We start from the raw sequence: 16074 nt of genomic DNA on the forward strand, positions 1-16074 counted from the left end.
TTGACATGGGTTGTTAATTCTGCCACAAATATTCAGTATAAGCTGGAAGTATTAATTCATATTTAGAATATAGCAATTGGATTTTGTAAACCCATCAAACAGTCCTAACATGGGTCAGATAACGGATCAATGATAAATCTCAAAAATGTAACAGAATTAAAAGACTAGATTGATATGATTTTAAATTGTAATGACTACTGTTCAAGTGAAACCAATACAGGTTGAGTATCCCTTATCCAAAATGCTTGGGACCAGAGGAATTTTGGATATCGGATTTTTCCGTATTTTGGAATAATTGCATACCATAATGAGATATCATGGTGATGGGACCTAAATATAAGCACCTAATGCATTTATGTTTCATATACACCTTATACACACAGCCTGAAGGTCATTTTAGACAATATTTTTTATAACTTTGTGCATTAAACAAAGTGTGTGTACATTCACACAATTCATTTATGTTTCATATACACCTTATACACACAGCCTGAAGGTAATTTAATACAATATTTTTAATAACTTTGTGTATTAAACAAAGTTTGTGTACATTGAGCCATCAAAAAACAATGGTTACACTATCTCACTCTCACTCAAAAAAGTCCATATTTCAGAATATTCCGTATTTCGGAATATTTGGATATGGGATACTCAACCTGTATATGAATAATTATCGATGACAAGCTTATATTGAAAACAACATAATTAAACTGCAAATACTGTACAGTATAGTATCATCATTTATAGTTTTAGAAACTTAAATAATGGAAAAAAAATAAGAAAAAATAAAATAATTAATCAATAATTACTTTCTACATCTATTACTTGTGATGTTTGTTTAAATATAGATGCGGCGGGGTGTAATGCAGTCTGAGATCACCAGAGGTGCGGGTTGCCGGCCGATCTCTGAGGTTTTTTTAAAGGGACAATCACTTACAAGGCATGGTTTTGCCTTGTAAGTAATTGTCTCTTTAAAAAAACATCAGAGAATGGTTATTAAGATGATTATTAATGTGATAACGTGGTAGGTAATGCCGTTTTGATTAAGTATATATGTGGGGAAATGTAATAGGGTCCCGAATTTCAGCCAAGACTGCCCGTATTTTTAAACCAGCAATAATTTACAAGGAAAAACCTAAGGGCATATACAGGGGTATGGTGCATAGTCATGCATTATAGTTACTATAAATAGGGATAAAATGCAACGGCTGACAGCAGCATCAGTCAGAAATTTTAGTCAAATCATCATGCATAGGAGACCACAAATAGGTTGAACTCGATGGACAATTGTCTTTTTTCAACCTCAGATACTATGTTACTATGTTACTATGTTACATTGAGAAGATCTTTTGATCATCTCTTTCTAAGTATTCAACTTACTGGTGTCCTGCCATACGAGGGGGTATAACATGCCAAAGGGAAATAGTAATATCTGTCCAGCAGGATAATTTACCACTCAGGGATATCTTGTGAGTGGAGTGGGTCTGTGTGCAGCCTCTGAGCCTGCCTGTACCCTCTCATTGCTGCATGCGTACTGTAGCCTCTGACACTGTGTCAGAACTTACTGTGCATCCACATATCTCTGGAAAATGGCGCCTTCACTATTTTCAGGGGTAATCATATCTCCACTATAGATGTGTGCAGATCCTGGTGTTTTGTTTCTAAATCATTGATAAAAACAGCTAAAATCATGTAAATTGGATGCTAGTATGTAGTACAGAAGCATGAACTACAGCCCACACCATCTAGACACACTCTCCTGTGTGACATGGCACCTAATATCATCTTGCACTGTGCATTTCATGTTTTGTATTCACCCACTGTAACCACTAAAGTTACACCCATGATGGATCTTTGAAAAGAGCACAGTTGGCTCTGTGGTATGGTAGGCTGACATCTACAGTTGGCAAACTTAATGGAACATTCTCCTATTGTTTTATAACTGTACTTACCAGCACACAGCTCTTCACATAGTTAAAGACCAGTGCTTGGATTGTAAATGTCTCTCCTTGTACCACAGAGTAGGGTAATATCAGGTCGATGAAGTATGGTTGGAAGGTGGTCAGCCCAACATCCTTTATTTCACCAATTCCAGAATTTCCCAGACAGACAGCATCAGTTACCCACTTGGTGATACTATCAGGGGTAGTCAGGTTCAGCTCTGTGTGTCCCTCTGGGCTGTAAAACAAGATTAGTGCTGGGTTCAAATGAATAGTGTTTATTAACAACAATAATAATAATAATAATAATAATAATAATAATGAATAATGTAACAAAAAAAATAATTATCTTGTAGTTAATGCAGTATTAAAGTTTACAACTACAAAAATACAACTGCCAACAATACTACTAATGTATCAGTGTTAACTGACACATACAGTTCCTTAAAAATGCTGCTACTATTTCAACATGACACAGTGGAATTCCAATGTAGCTACAGTAACAAGTAGATCCATGTGTAGGTCTATGTGTAGGAGCAGGAAGAGCAATCATCATGAATATACTGATCTGATCTGTTTGTTTGGGGTTTTTTCTTCTATTTTTTGATTACAATCCATCCTTTAACTCATTAAAACAAGAAGCGTTTCTAACGTGAAACAATCTACTGGAGAATGCGACCAGGTTCAGAGAATTTGTGATCATTATTCTAAACTATGGAAACATGGATCAGGAAGAGATGAAATGAAATGGGTATGCTTAGAATAACTTGTAGCCAATCAGATACATACAATATCAAAAGAACTACAAAGAATTTTAGTTCAACCAACTCCTACGGTGTATGTTAGCAAGTTTTAAGTGGGTTGCGTTAGGATAATTCACTCATTAATTACAGGGGTTATCTGATTAAATGTGATTTTCATTCTACTGCCATTAAGAGAGATTTCTATTTAAAGGATTAAACTATCTATGGAAACTGAGAGACAAGTCGCGTGAAGGTCTTGACCCAGTCTGCTTTACATGCTGTAGTTGCCCAAATCTAGTCAAAATACATCCAGCCTCAGTATTGTAAAAACAGGTTCTCTTTTCAATACTCTTTCTGAGTAATGGTTACAGAAACCAGAGGATCCCTCAAGAGCTGGCAGCGATATCACCTCTCCAGGGTCCCTGTATAGCATACATGAGGTCCATGTCACATTACACAGCAGCCATTGCAATAGCATATAGTACTTGGGCCAACCAACTACATCGGTTCCTACATCATGGGGCCTAGACCATGGGCTACTCAGTGCTTAGCTGATTATTTTTAGTAGATGAGTGATCAAACAAAAGAGGATAGCCCCTCTCTCTGTTAGTTTAAACAAGCTACAAGCTGCACGCTCTGTTCATAGCCAAACTAGTAATTAGTTATCACTTATTAAGAACATTCTATAAAACAATAGCTGGGATCTGATTGTATGCTCCACTTTTCCCCTTTACAATGTTTAATAACCTTAGCATCAAAAGTATTTAGGTGTAAATAATTTTTGTTCTGTGTTTTTAAGTGCATGTTTTGCTTTGTTTTTTCATTTTTCATTTTGCCATTTATTATATATATATATATATATATATATATATATATATATATATACAATAAAATCTAGATTCAGTTAGTGATATTTTGCTCCAGTGTGTTCCAAACCCCAGCGCTGCTCACAGCATCTTAGGAGTCTTTAAAAGTCATCATTATATATTCCAAGGACATTTAATTCCATTAATAGTGGAAAATGGGCTATCATTATAATACAGTTATTAACTATATTGTTGCTTAAAGAAGGAACATTTGAGCAGTGCATTGTTACTTTGAGGAATCTTGCACACTATACTGCACCCTACTCAATCACCGTGCCAACCACACCTGGTGAGCACATGGTGTCATGCCGAAGGGGGCGGGGCTGCCAGCACTGGGAAGGACAGCACTGTCTGGGGCATCCTCAGGATGCTCTGGGTGGCTGTACTTGCTGCAGTGTGCATAGCTACAGTGTATACAGATTACCGAACACTCCAGGCGGCACTGCAGCAGCGATACTGGCTACAGGGTGCAGCTCCAGGCACACAGCTAGCCATATGCTGGTACCATGGGACTGCAATGGTGCCACCCACAGAGCCCTGGGGGCAGTGCTGAAAGTAGGATGGTACGAGGTGGTACAGCGTACCATTAAGAAATATGGTCCAGCCCACCACGTGGGCATACTTTTTAAGGGCCATTTTTGTAAAATGGTGTCAGTGGCATAACTGTGTGTGGCATAATATGTAATAGGCATTATGGTGTGTGGTATAATATGTAATAGGCATTACAGTGTGTCATAATATGTAATAGGCATTATGGTGTGTGGTATAATACGTACTAGGCATTATGGTGTGTGGCATAATGTGTAATGGGCATTACGGTGTTTGGCATAATGTGTAAGGGGCATTGTGGTGTTTGGCATAATGTGCCAATGCCCCTATTGTCATGTAGCCACACCCCTAGTTTTGGGTGACCACACCCCCTCATGACACATGACCACACCCATTTTTACTATTAGTACCACTAAAAAAAATTCTACTTGCACCACTGCCTGGGGGTAAATGTAATAGGGTGCGAGAAGCCAGAGGTCCAGGATTTCGGACAAGAATGGTTGTATTTTAAAAGTCCCAATCATTTACAAAGCAAAACCAGGATGGTTTTGCCTTGTGAATGATTACCACTTTAAAAATACGGCCATACTTGGTCAACATCCTGGACCTTTAGCTTCTTGCACCCTATTCCATTTACCCCCTGCTCTCTGTGCAACATCACTGCTTGCCCACTCCTAGTTATGGCCCTGGCAAAATGCATTCAAGTCACTATTTGGCGCACACGAGCAGAAGAAAAAAAGCACAAATTGCTGTAATGAGCCCCATAGTTTGCATCTCATGTTGCTTAGACAATTGTAAGTTAACAAAATGTACGACAACAACTACAGTAAGAAGGCTAGACATTGTATGATAGCTGGAACAGAGTAATACATACCCCACAGAAACTAAATCAAACAACCAGGTGTCTGGGAAGTATCCTCTTGTGTGAGGCTTCTTCAGCTCTTGATCTTCTCCTGGAAAATTAAATAAATATTAGTGAGAGATAAAAGGGAGAAGGAATTTGTGTGTTCCATAATCTTAGCTGAAGGTTTTCTAGGAATAGGCCAAAAGGCAGGGTTGTCGATGTGAAAATCACATTACTTAATTTTAATCTGTTATGAAGTCCTGATTTGAGCAACAAATTCAACAACTAGTGTACTCAATCATACAGTGTAGAAAAATATGTAATAATAACAATAATGTTGCTAAATATCCAACAAAGTCTTCTTAATATATGGCAAAAAGCCTTAAAGGATAGAATATTATGTATCGATAATTCCAGTAATATAAGGACTCTTGTAATATAAAAGAAATAATGATAACAACAATGTTGCTTAATATTCAAGGGAGTCCATTTGATATATGGCAAAAAGCCTTGAAGGATGGAGTATTACATATTAGTAATTCTCATTATTTCAGTAATTCCCTTTCATATATATTAAAGGTTTTAACAAGGTACAGGAAGGATGCATTTTTCAAAGGAAGTGAAGTATTAGAACATGCGGACATACACTGAAACTGTTGAGAAGTAGGTTCAGGGGAAACTTGAGAAAAAAAATACTTCACAGAAAGGGTAGTGGACAAGTGGAATAGCCTCATAGCAGAGGTGGTAAAGGCTAAGACAGCAGAACAATTTAAAGATGCATGGGATAGACATAAGGATATCCTTACATAGAATCAAGGTTCAAATAGATAACAATGTGGTTAAAAAAAGGGCAGACTAGATGGGACAAGTGGTTCTTATCTGCCGTCAAATTCTGTGTTTATATGTAATGCGGCTATACCCCAATTTTGTGGCTAGTATGGGAGGTTGAGTTATCAAGTTCTTGCAGATCTACAAGTACAAGATGTTGAAAGCTTGCCAGGATAATGGAGTCCATTTAGCTGGGGATGGCCTGGTTTTGTTTATTGAGGGTCTCTTTTTTCCGTCCTATGATTGGGTTCTATAAGATCACTTTTGGGCGGTGGGCCACAGCTCTTTGAACCTGGATTTGAAGGGAAGCAGTGCTCTACTGTGGCCACTTTTGGAACAAGGGTTGTTAAGGAGTATGTCCCTTTTGATATCGTAAAGTTTGTCTCTTTCTCAAGGGAGGACCTGATTGCAATCTTATGGATGGACAAGTACTAGGCCAGTGAAGGGATTGTTACTCCCCAATCCTAGTTGTGCCAGAGTGGGTGTTGCATCAATTTTATTGCCCTTTTTGGCTTATGCTGAAGTTGTTGCCACTCTGCCTGATTCAAATATATTTAATACAATTCTTTGGACTGTAACCTCTTTTTCTCCAATCATTGTGTCTGGTATTTCTTATCAGTTTACAGTTTAGAATGAAATAGTAAAATCACTAATTGATCAACATTTTTATGACATTTAAATGATCAAAATAATATGTATTTATATAGTAACAAATTTCCCTTTAACTGGTCCAATTAATATAAATGATGTTTAGTACATACTATGTAATTACCTTTAGTGCTTTTCTCTTTTTTTCGATGCACTGAAGAGCGTCCAGTGAATCCAATTGGAACACAGGTCGGAGGTTTACTTATGCGAGTGTTGGTAAAAATTTTTAGATTGTGTATCTTTATAAGAAAAAAATGTTAGAGGTTAAATTAAATATAGTAAATAATTTTTAAAAGACACATAAATTGTATTTTCTACAGATGCCAAGAAAGTAAACTACAGTATTACTCGTGAATTGTCTAAGTTTTTTTTTTTTATACAACGCAGTATTTTGTTCAGTAAACAATAATATACAGGGTTTTTTTCTAAATAAATTGTGTGGCCCCAGCTTTAAAGGGCCAGGAATAAACAAATATGTTACTAAGGCTCCTTACATATATAATGTACTAATACTGTCAGACTGGGACATGAAGGACCCACTAGGGAAAGGCAATAATAGGAACCCATGCATGTAGTGTGGCCAGCCACCACAGAGGCTTGGCCAACCATTATAAAGGAACAAGGGTCTATGTGCTATGATTTGGAGAGATAAAGTTAATGGAGATAAAGTCAAGTCAATCAGCTCCTAAATGCCATGTTGCAGGCTGTGATTAAAACTCCTGGACTTAAGGGAGTTTCCACCGTTAATGACACATATTACCTGTTCCCCACAACGACCAATTGCTTCCCCCTCTGGGAAGTCTCCCGGAGGGATAAAATAAAAAGTGTGTAAGTGTGCATTTACTGACTATGGCACAAAATCAAAATGCAATTCAAAGCACTGAAAATAGGGAACATGAAAGTCAAAACTGCTATTGCTAGTACCACAGTCTATCGTTAATGTTAATGATTCATTTCAAATTTTAGAATGTGAATTTTAGAATTTTTCATGTGCTGATGCACACTGCCAGTACAATAGGTTATGTCTTACAAAGACCACTGTACCTTCACACATGTACTTTTTTGCAGTCAAACCCCTTTGTTTTTTCTATCGCCTTATACATTACACTGGGAAATAATACTGTATGTCATACTTGTGTAAGAATGGTGTTGTCATATGTACATCAGACAAGACAATGGTATGTGTTTTAGGTTTGTCAGTGATAAGGAAGTGAAATACATTAGGCATACATGTGAGGCCGCCTTGCCTGAACCTTGCATATTTTAGTGACTGCTGCGACTGGGTGGGTCTTTTTCATGGAACACATTCATCTCTGTGATGCATATAAATGCCAATTCATAAGAATTTGGTACTAGTTACAAATAAAGCAGCAGATAATAACAGACATACATGAAACATAAAAGGAATAAGACATAGTTTTGACTTACCGCAAACACAAGGAAAGCATCAAATTCTAAATCAAACATATTATGTATAGCAGTCTCATTTTCTGGGCATTGGTGCTTTGCAGGGTCGATTTCAGAAAATGGATCATAACCAGGTCGTCTTGAGAAAATAAAATCTTTGCTATCCCTAGACTGCAAACAAGATGATAACTTAAATACATTTGTGTAATGTTCTGTAATGTTATTTTCTTCTGAACTGGCAACTAGTTATACAGGGCTCTATTTAGTAAAATATTCAGAAACCGATTCATGATTATCAGATTTTCTCTCTCCGTATGCAGGGTTGGACTGGCCCACGGGGGTACAGGGGAAACCACAGGTGGGCCCCACTGCCTATGGGCCCACCTCCTCTTCTAGAGATCGGTTTCTAAACTGTGCAGTTGACTGTGGTGTCATCTCTACAGTGCATTGCAGTTATAAATCTGGTACATTATCATGCGTGCACTAGCAGTATTTATATATATATCAAGGGGCCCAGACCATGCATTCTTTAATGGTTAGTGAAGCCATTGTTGCAGCTGGCCACACACCCCTGGGAGACTAACCACACCCCTATACATGGGCTCCTACTACTACTACTACAACTACATTCCCCGGTGGGCCCTCCATGTCCCAGTCCATCACTGTCCGTATGCATATCTGGAAAAGTTCCTGGGGACCAAACTTTCTCGGGACCTGAAATGCAGTTACAACATCGACTCTAGGCACAGCAGAGGTTGTTCTTCCTGAGGCAACTTAGGAAGTTCAGTGTTACAAAAAACTGCTGCTGCTCTTTTATTCTGCCATTGTTGAGTCTGAGCTATGTTCTTCGATCATAGTCTGGTACAGTTCTGCCAATGAGAGTGACAGATGCAGGCTACAAAGGGTGGTGAGGATGGAAGAAAAGAGAGTTGGGACTGACCTTCCCTCTGTTCAAAAATTGTACCTGTCCAGAGCTAAGAAGCATTCAGGGAAAATTGCAGGGGATCAGTTACATCCTGGCCACGACTTGCTCAAACTGTTACCATCAGGCAGGCTACAAAGGGCGTTACCTGTAAAGTTAGCTAGAAGTTCAAAAAGTTTCTTACCACAGGCAATCCACCTGTTGAACAACTTCTAGGAGGATCTAACTAAATCTCCTTTTAATGTAATATTGCACAGGTATTGCTGCTGGATGGTAGACACTCCCATTTTATGGTATTGTAGTCTTTCGTGTTAGGAATTGTAGCTTACAGTATTACTGTGTTTTACTTGTGTACTTTATGTATGTCATATGTGTTTACCCCTTCTATGTGAATACCTGGCTGATGCTCTGGAAACCGAAAACAAATTCCTAGTATACATGTGTATACCTGGCTAATAAAATTGATTCTGATTCTGATTTTGATTCTGAACATATCATGCAATAAAGGTTCACACTACCCAATCCCCGCAGATGCCGATATTGGAACCGGCAGGGGAACCGGCATCGGCAATTGCATACACACTTGCCAATGTGGCAGGCAGCAACGGCGGGGAAGGGGGGAAGGGGCGGTAGAGGGAACAATGGCGCAGCATGGCTGTCATTAACGAGGACCTCCCTCGTCTGTGCATGTTCAGACGAGGGAGGAGGTCATTGACGAGATTGTGAAAGATCCGCTCAGGTCGGCCCTTCTGAGCGAGATCTTTCACTTTCTCCTCTAGTGTGTATGGGGCATAAGGCAGCTTTAGGCAGCTGCCAAGGGGCATCACTGAGTCCACAAAAAACAAATTAAAATGATGGCTATCTCTTTCAGTCATACATCCCAATGTGACCTATTCCAGGAGGCATAGGCATTTCTATAATGGGTGCAGTGCACAAGGGCCCCTGGGTCCAGGGGGCCCACACCGCACACCCGTATAGTATACCTAACCCTCCGGAGTCCCGCGGCTGGCGGCCCTGCAGTGCGGACATCAATCACTTGGAAAATGGCCACTGCTGTAATTTCTGAGTGATTTGCGCATGCGTACTGGATATGTTCCCAGGCACAGGTGCTATGTTGCCGGAGACCTGCACATGCACAGTAGACTCTGGCATTATGCCAGAGTCTACTTGCCACTGGAGAGGAGGGGGCCCGCAATAGAGGCTGCACGCGGGTCCCCTCCTCTCTTAAAATGCCCCTGCCAGGAGGAACAAAATACTCTGCTCCTGGACTTCCCTTTCAATTTATGATTGCCATCACTCACCTGTGCTGAAACCCTTTTCTTATAAATTAACTAGTTCAACACAGGTGATGGCAATAATAAATTAAGAGGGAAGTCCAGGAACAGAGCATTTTGTCCCTCCTGGAATGGGTCATGTTGGAAGGTATGCTTTCAGTCTTGGCCTGGTCTACTGATGACCAGTGCTGAAGCTACCAGGGTGTCAAGCCTCCATAACTCTCCCAGCCCCCGGCACTGCACTCTCACCTGTCAGTGTGAAAGAGTCAGTAGCAGTGATGGCCGCCCCTCCCCTCTCCTTCAGTCCTCTCCTTTCCTCCTGATGCCAATGTCTCACTAGTGACACACACAAAAGAAGTTCTGCTCCCTAGACAACACAAGTAGCTGCTGGCCTGCTGCTGCTGAATGGAGCCCGGTAAGGTACAGATGTAGCCACCTTTATTTTGACTGTTTCTCTGCCGAGACGGGCGTTTAGTCACGCTAAGGCGGTAGCTGAGTTTAAACACAGGTAGGCGCGTTGAGGCGATCTAGATACTCATCATGCATTACACATCTCCACCACTGTGTGGCTAATGCTCCACCAATCCAGTACTTTCGATCGTACAGTATAGCGGCGGATTGATCTACAGCTCTGGCAATACTGTAGGCGTAACGGGAGGCGGTGGAAAAAGTATGGAGTACTGTACAGTATGTGTATGGAGACGCAACTACAGTAATTGTGTAAAAGGAAGAATGTACAGGACAATGTATAAACACCATGCTTTTAAAATACATGAGCGTCTGGGAATGGAGGGCTACAGTAGCTAGCAGGAGGCGGTGGAAAATACCGTGCTTTACAAATGCGAGCGTCCGAGTCCTCTAAGGCATAAACCAACACCAATGGGGTGGGGGCCGGGCGCTGTTTGCAGTACTTTCACACATGAAATTGGGAGTCTCTCATGAGGCGTTGTGGGCTAGGGGTGAAGGCTCCCACCTCCCACGCTGGGGGTCCAGGGTTCGAGACGTGATGTGCCTTCTTTTTTTTTTTTTTGTTATTGTAATAATACACTGTATTATTTTATCTACATTGTAAGACAGTCAATGGAAAGGTGCACACAAGTTACATATAAATCAGAGTACATCTGCAGGAGCGATTCTTTACGCTAAATGCAACTAAACAGCGGGAATGAAATGAGGGTATTCTGACACTACTAACTGAGCAAAACAGTACTGTACAGTAGATCTTCAGCATTTGTTTATTGCACATGACCTGAATTCCCTCCCTGTGCAGGCTCCCAGGGGGGAAGGGCGATGGGGGTAGGGGGAGACGATGGGAAATACCGTACTGTACTGTGCCTTTGAAATGCAATTACATGAGCGTCCGAGTCCACTACGGTATACTGTAAACCAACACCAATGGGAAGGAAATGCCAACCTTTTTTTTTATGTGTTCCCGTGACATTCATTTAAAAAAAAAAATTTTCTCTCTAATACATCCAATGGAAGGATGCACACAGGTTTCACATAAATCAAAGTACATCTGCAGGAGCGATTCTTTACGCTAAATGCAACTGCACAACGGCAATGAGTAGAAATGAGTGTATTCTGACGCTACTAAGTGAGCAAAACAGTACTATACAGTAGATATTCGGCGTTTGTGTATTGCACATGACCTGAATTCCCTCCCTGTCTACTGCATGATCTGTGCAGGCTCCCAGGGGGGAAGGGCAATAGGCTAGCAGGAGGCGGTGGAAAATACCGTGCTTTACAAATGCGAGCGTCCGAGTCCTCTAAGGCATAAACCAACACCAATGGGGTGGGGGCCGGGCGCTGTTTGCAGTACTTTCACACATGAAATTGGGAGTCTCTCATGAGGCGTCGTGGGCTAGGGGTGAAGGCTCCCACCTCCCACGCTGGGGGTCCAGGGTTCGAGACGTGATGTGCCTTCTTTTTTTTTTTTGTTTGTTATTGTAATAATACACTGTATTATTTTATCTACATTGTAAGACAGTCAATGGACCCCTCCCCATCCCCCGCAAACCCCCGCACCTGCCCCTCCACCACCCGTGGCACCCCCACCCACTGCGCCTTCGGACCCCCTACCCCACCCGCAGTGTCTTCCAAACCCCTCCCCCATCTGCAGCAGCCCCTCCCCCATCCGCCACACCCCGCATCTGGCTCTCCCCCGCCCGCTGCACCTTTGGATCCCCTACCCCACCCACGCAGCAGGCCCTTCCCAATCCGCATCGCCTACACCATTCGCAACAGCACCGCACCCGCCACTCCCCCACCCACGTTACCCCCGCATCCACCCCTCCCCCACCCACCGCGCCCCCTGGACACCTCCCCCATCCACTGCACACCCGCACCCACCCCTTCTCCATCTGCAGCGCCTTCGGAACCCCTCCTCCATCCGCAACAGCCCTGCAGCTGCCATCCCCCACCTGCGACACCCCTGCTCCTACCCCACTCACAGCGCCTTCATACCCCCTCCCCCATCCGCGGTCCCCACTCCCCAAACCCCTTCCTGTTGCAAGGGACTACGCCCCCTTCACCATCGGACGCCCTATCATTGTGCAATATTCAAACACTAACAAAACTAGGAATGCAGGTAATACTCCATATATTGAACCCCAGAAAGGCGTGCAGGGGTTAAGGGGCCGTAGTATATTACAATAGAAAAAAGTTATAGTGTCAGGGAAAAAAGCACCTCATGACAGATACTGTACACAAGCTCATGTCTAAATACTGTATACTGTAAGCAGTGACATTAAGGGGTACAGTATATGCAATTGCGGTCGAATTCCGTCAGGAATACGGAAAAAATGGACACGGGATCCCCCATCTTTTTAGAACCAGCACCGGGCTCTGCGCCTGGTCCTGGTGCAAAAAATAAGGGGGACAAAAAAGCGTAGGGGTTCCCCATATTTTTTGAACCAGCACTGGGCTCCACTAGCTGGACAGATAATGCACAGCCGGGGGACACTTTTATACCGGTCCCTGCGGCCATGGAATTAAATACCCAACTAGTCACACCTGGCCGGGGTACCCTGGAGGAGTGGGGGCCCCTTAAATCAAGGGGACCCCCCCTCCAGCCACTCGATTATCTCTATCGCCCCTGTGTATTGTAGCTAGGGGATTGTGACGCTCCTTCAGCATTGCCCCGTAGCCTGCAAAATCTGTGCTGTTATTTGCTCCATAGCTGAGTGCCTCCTAGGAGCTAGGAGTCACAGGCGGTAGCCATTTCAATTGAGTCTGCCCTGCTATAGAATTGTATGTGTACAGTACCATACGGTGCATAGAACCTTTACAGTAGAAACTCTCCTGCAGCTTTGGCCTGCTTTATGTAAAACTTGTGTTTTGTCAGTTTGCTATGCGATCGAGCCCGGTGTAACGTACTGTAATGTGCATAGACCTCGCTTATCTCTGTGTATTTTGGCTAGGGGATTGTGACGCTCCTTCAGCATCGCCCCGTAGCTTGCACAGCTTATGCCATTTCTCATTCCATACCCGACTGCTGCCTGCCACGAGGTGGGGGTTCAGGAGGTGGGGGTTCAGGGGTAGTGGTCATTTTGACAGTGTGCTATGCGATTGAGTCCGGTGTACCGTAATACTGTATGCAATCCTACAGTAGCTTATCCCCATCGCCCCTGTGTATTTTGGGGATTGTGACGCTCCTTCAGCATTGCCCCATAACCTGCACAAGGGTTCAGGGGCGGCGGCCATTTTGCCAGTGTGCTATGCGATCGAGTCCGGTGTACCATAATGTGCATACTGTGTATTTTAGCTAGGGGATTGTGACGCTCCTTCAGCATTGCCCCATAGTCTGTACAATCTGGACTATAGTATTACTTGCTCCGTAGCCTAGGGCCTCTGTGGGGCAAAGAGTCATAGGTGGTAGCCATTTCTATTCAGTCTGCCCAGCTACAGAATTGTATGTGTACTGTACGGAGCATAGAACCTTAACCTGCATAGAACCTGCACATTATGGTACACCGGACTCGATCGCATAGAACCGCTCATGCAGCTTTGCCCTGGTTTATGTGAATAAAAAAAATAATAAAGTGTCTGAAAAAAACTAACATGCATTCGTACTTAAGGAATCGAACCCGGGACTCTGAGTTTAGGAAGCGAAACACTTCACCACTTCGCCGCAGACAAATGTATAAACCCATTGGTTTTGATTATGCTGTAATGGCTACGGGATTAGGACGATAACATACTGTACAAAATTCCTAATCTTGAGAGGCAATAGTGAACTTCTAACACACATCCATTTGCGACAGTGTACACTACTGGTTTTACAGTATGTTTTGTCTGCGGGACTTGGACGCTCACATACAGTATTCATAAAGTATTGTAGATGGATCATATACTGTATGCTGTACTATTTGCGTCTGTGTCGTACTGTATATACAGTACTGTATTAAATAATGCAGCGTAATGAGTATTTACTGTATGCAGCGTAATGAGACGCCTTAGTAAAGTAGTCCTTATTATGTATTTCAGTATTGTATTTTACGGGAGACCACACGCATGCGCAGTGGTGATTGTAAAAAGCGACATCTGGTGGCTGATCGCAGGTATTACACGTAAAGGTAACGCCAAACGCCATGTCTGCCTCCGTGCGATTAGGTACGCCTCTCTGTGACTAGGCGCGCCTCCCTACGCTGCATATGCTCGATCGGGACAAACTCCTCAGCCACTCAAGATAAAGGTGGCTACATCTGTATGTCTGTTGAGGGGGTGGCTTGTGTGTGTGTGTGTGTGTGTGTGTGTGTGTGTGTGTGTGTGTGTGTGTGTGTGGTAATGAGTGCTGTGTGTGTGTGTGTGTGTGTGTGTCTGTGTGTGTGTGTGTGTGTGTGTGTATGGGGGGGTCAATGAGGGGGGGTGTATGGGTTAATAAGTGCTGTGTGTTTGTGTGTGTATTGGGGCATTTCTATGCAGTAAATTATAAGTTTGGGACACTGCTGTATGGCATATAATAAATTAGGGACACTGATACATGGCATATTATAAATTGGGGGCACTGATGCATGTCACATGTCATATTAGGAATTGGAAGGAGCAGGGCTGTGGGTAAAATGCTGCCTAGGGTGCCAAGTAATCTTGCACCGGCCTGGATAAAGGCATGTCCCAGCGAGGAGAAAACTAGGCTGCTGTGACTTTTGCTATTACAGTATAAAATACAGCCACATGGAGGCATTTTAAGAGAAGAGGGGGTCAGTATGCACACTCTGTGGGAGCCCCCTCCTCTCCGGTAGAGCAGTAGACTCTACTGCACATGTGCAGGTTTCCAGGAACATGTCTCTCGCCACAATGGTGAACCCAGCGCATTCGCAGAGCGGGTCCAAACAGAGAGAGCAGGTAGAAAAATATCTCTTCCCGTTTTTATGCAGTTGTAGAGATGTGCCCTGTGGGCACATCCGAGGTGCTGTCCCTGGCTGTGGACAGCGCTGGGGCAGCTTGTCTGTCCCCAGCGCTGGGTGTGTGGCGGCGGGTGTCTGGTGCAGGGATCGGATGTTTCCCTGCACCAGGCTGTCGGCAGGCGGCGGGTAGCGGCGCGGCAGCGGCGCTTTAAACTTGGCGCCGTTCTGGGCCGCCAATCAGAAGCGCCGCCTGTGGCTTTTCGAATCCGGCTGGTGGGGTGCCGGCCAATCAGAAGCAGGCGCGGCGAGCCAATCGGCGCTCGCCGCGTCACAGGCCCCGCCCCCGGCATCTGACGTCAGACGCCGGGCGGGTGGAGAAGCGCACGGAAGAGCGCTGAAGACGCCGGGTGGGAGCCGAAGACGGAGGGCGCGCGGAAGATCGCTGAAGAGCGCTGAAGAGCTCCGGTGGCCGCGAAAGAGGCCAGAAGACTCCAGGCTCCGGGAAGAAGATGTCCAGCGGCAGCTGGACGTGGAGAAGAGATGGCGGTGCCGCTGGCCAGGACGGGTCAGCGGCAGAAGAGGGTGCCGGAGATCCCTGGACCAGGTGAGGCCTCAGTGAGGCTTATCCCAACCCCCTTCCTACCTAGACCACCAGGGACGGGCATTAGGCCCGGGGGCACAGTTCAGGCACTAGGCCTGTTGCGC

General features: G+C 43.7%; 1 protein-coding gene across 1 annotated transcript in view; it reads right to left on the reverse strand.

Annotated features, from left to right (window-relative positions):
* The window catches only part of LOC135056656 (alpha-2-macroglobulin-like), a 213897-nt gene that overhangs the window by 76229 nt on the left and 121594 nt on the right, over positions 1-16074 (reverse strand). The window contains exons 16-19 of the mRNA XM_063962102.1: positions 7847-7996; positions 6543-6657; positions 4973-5051; positions 1953-2178 (exon numbers count right to left, since the gene is read on the reverse strand). Coding sequence (XP_063818172.1) covers positions 1953-2178; positions 4973-5051; positions 6543-6657; positions 7847-7996 — 570 coding nt within the window. The remainder of the gene's footprint in view (positions 1-1952; positions 2179-4972; positions 5052-6542; positions 6658-7846; positions 7997-16074) is intronic.

This window comes from Pseudophryne corroboree, chromosome 3, assembly GCF_028390025.1.
Source record: "Pseudophryne corroboree isolate aPseCor3 chromosome 3, aPseCor3.hap2, whole genome shotgun sequence".
NCBI classification, from domain to species: Eukaryota; Metazoa; Chordata; class Amphibia; order Anura; family Myobatrachidae; genus Pseudophryne; species Pseudophryne corroboree.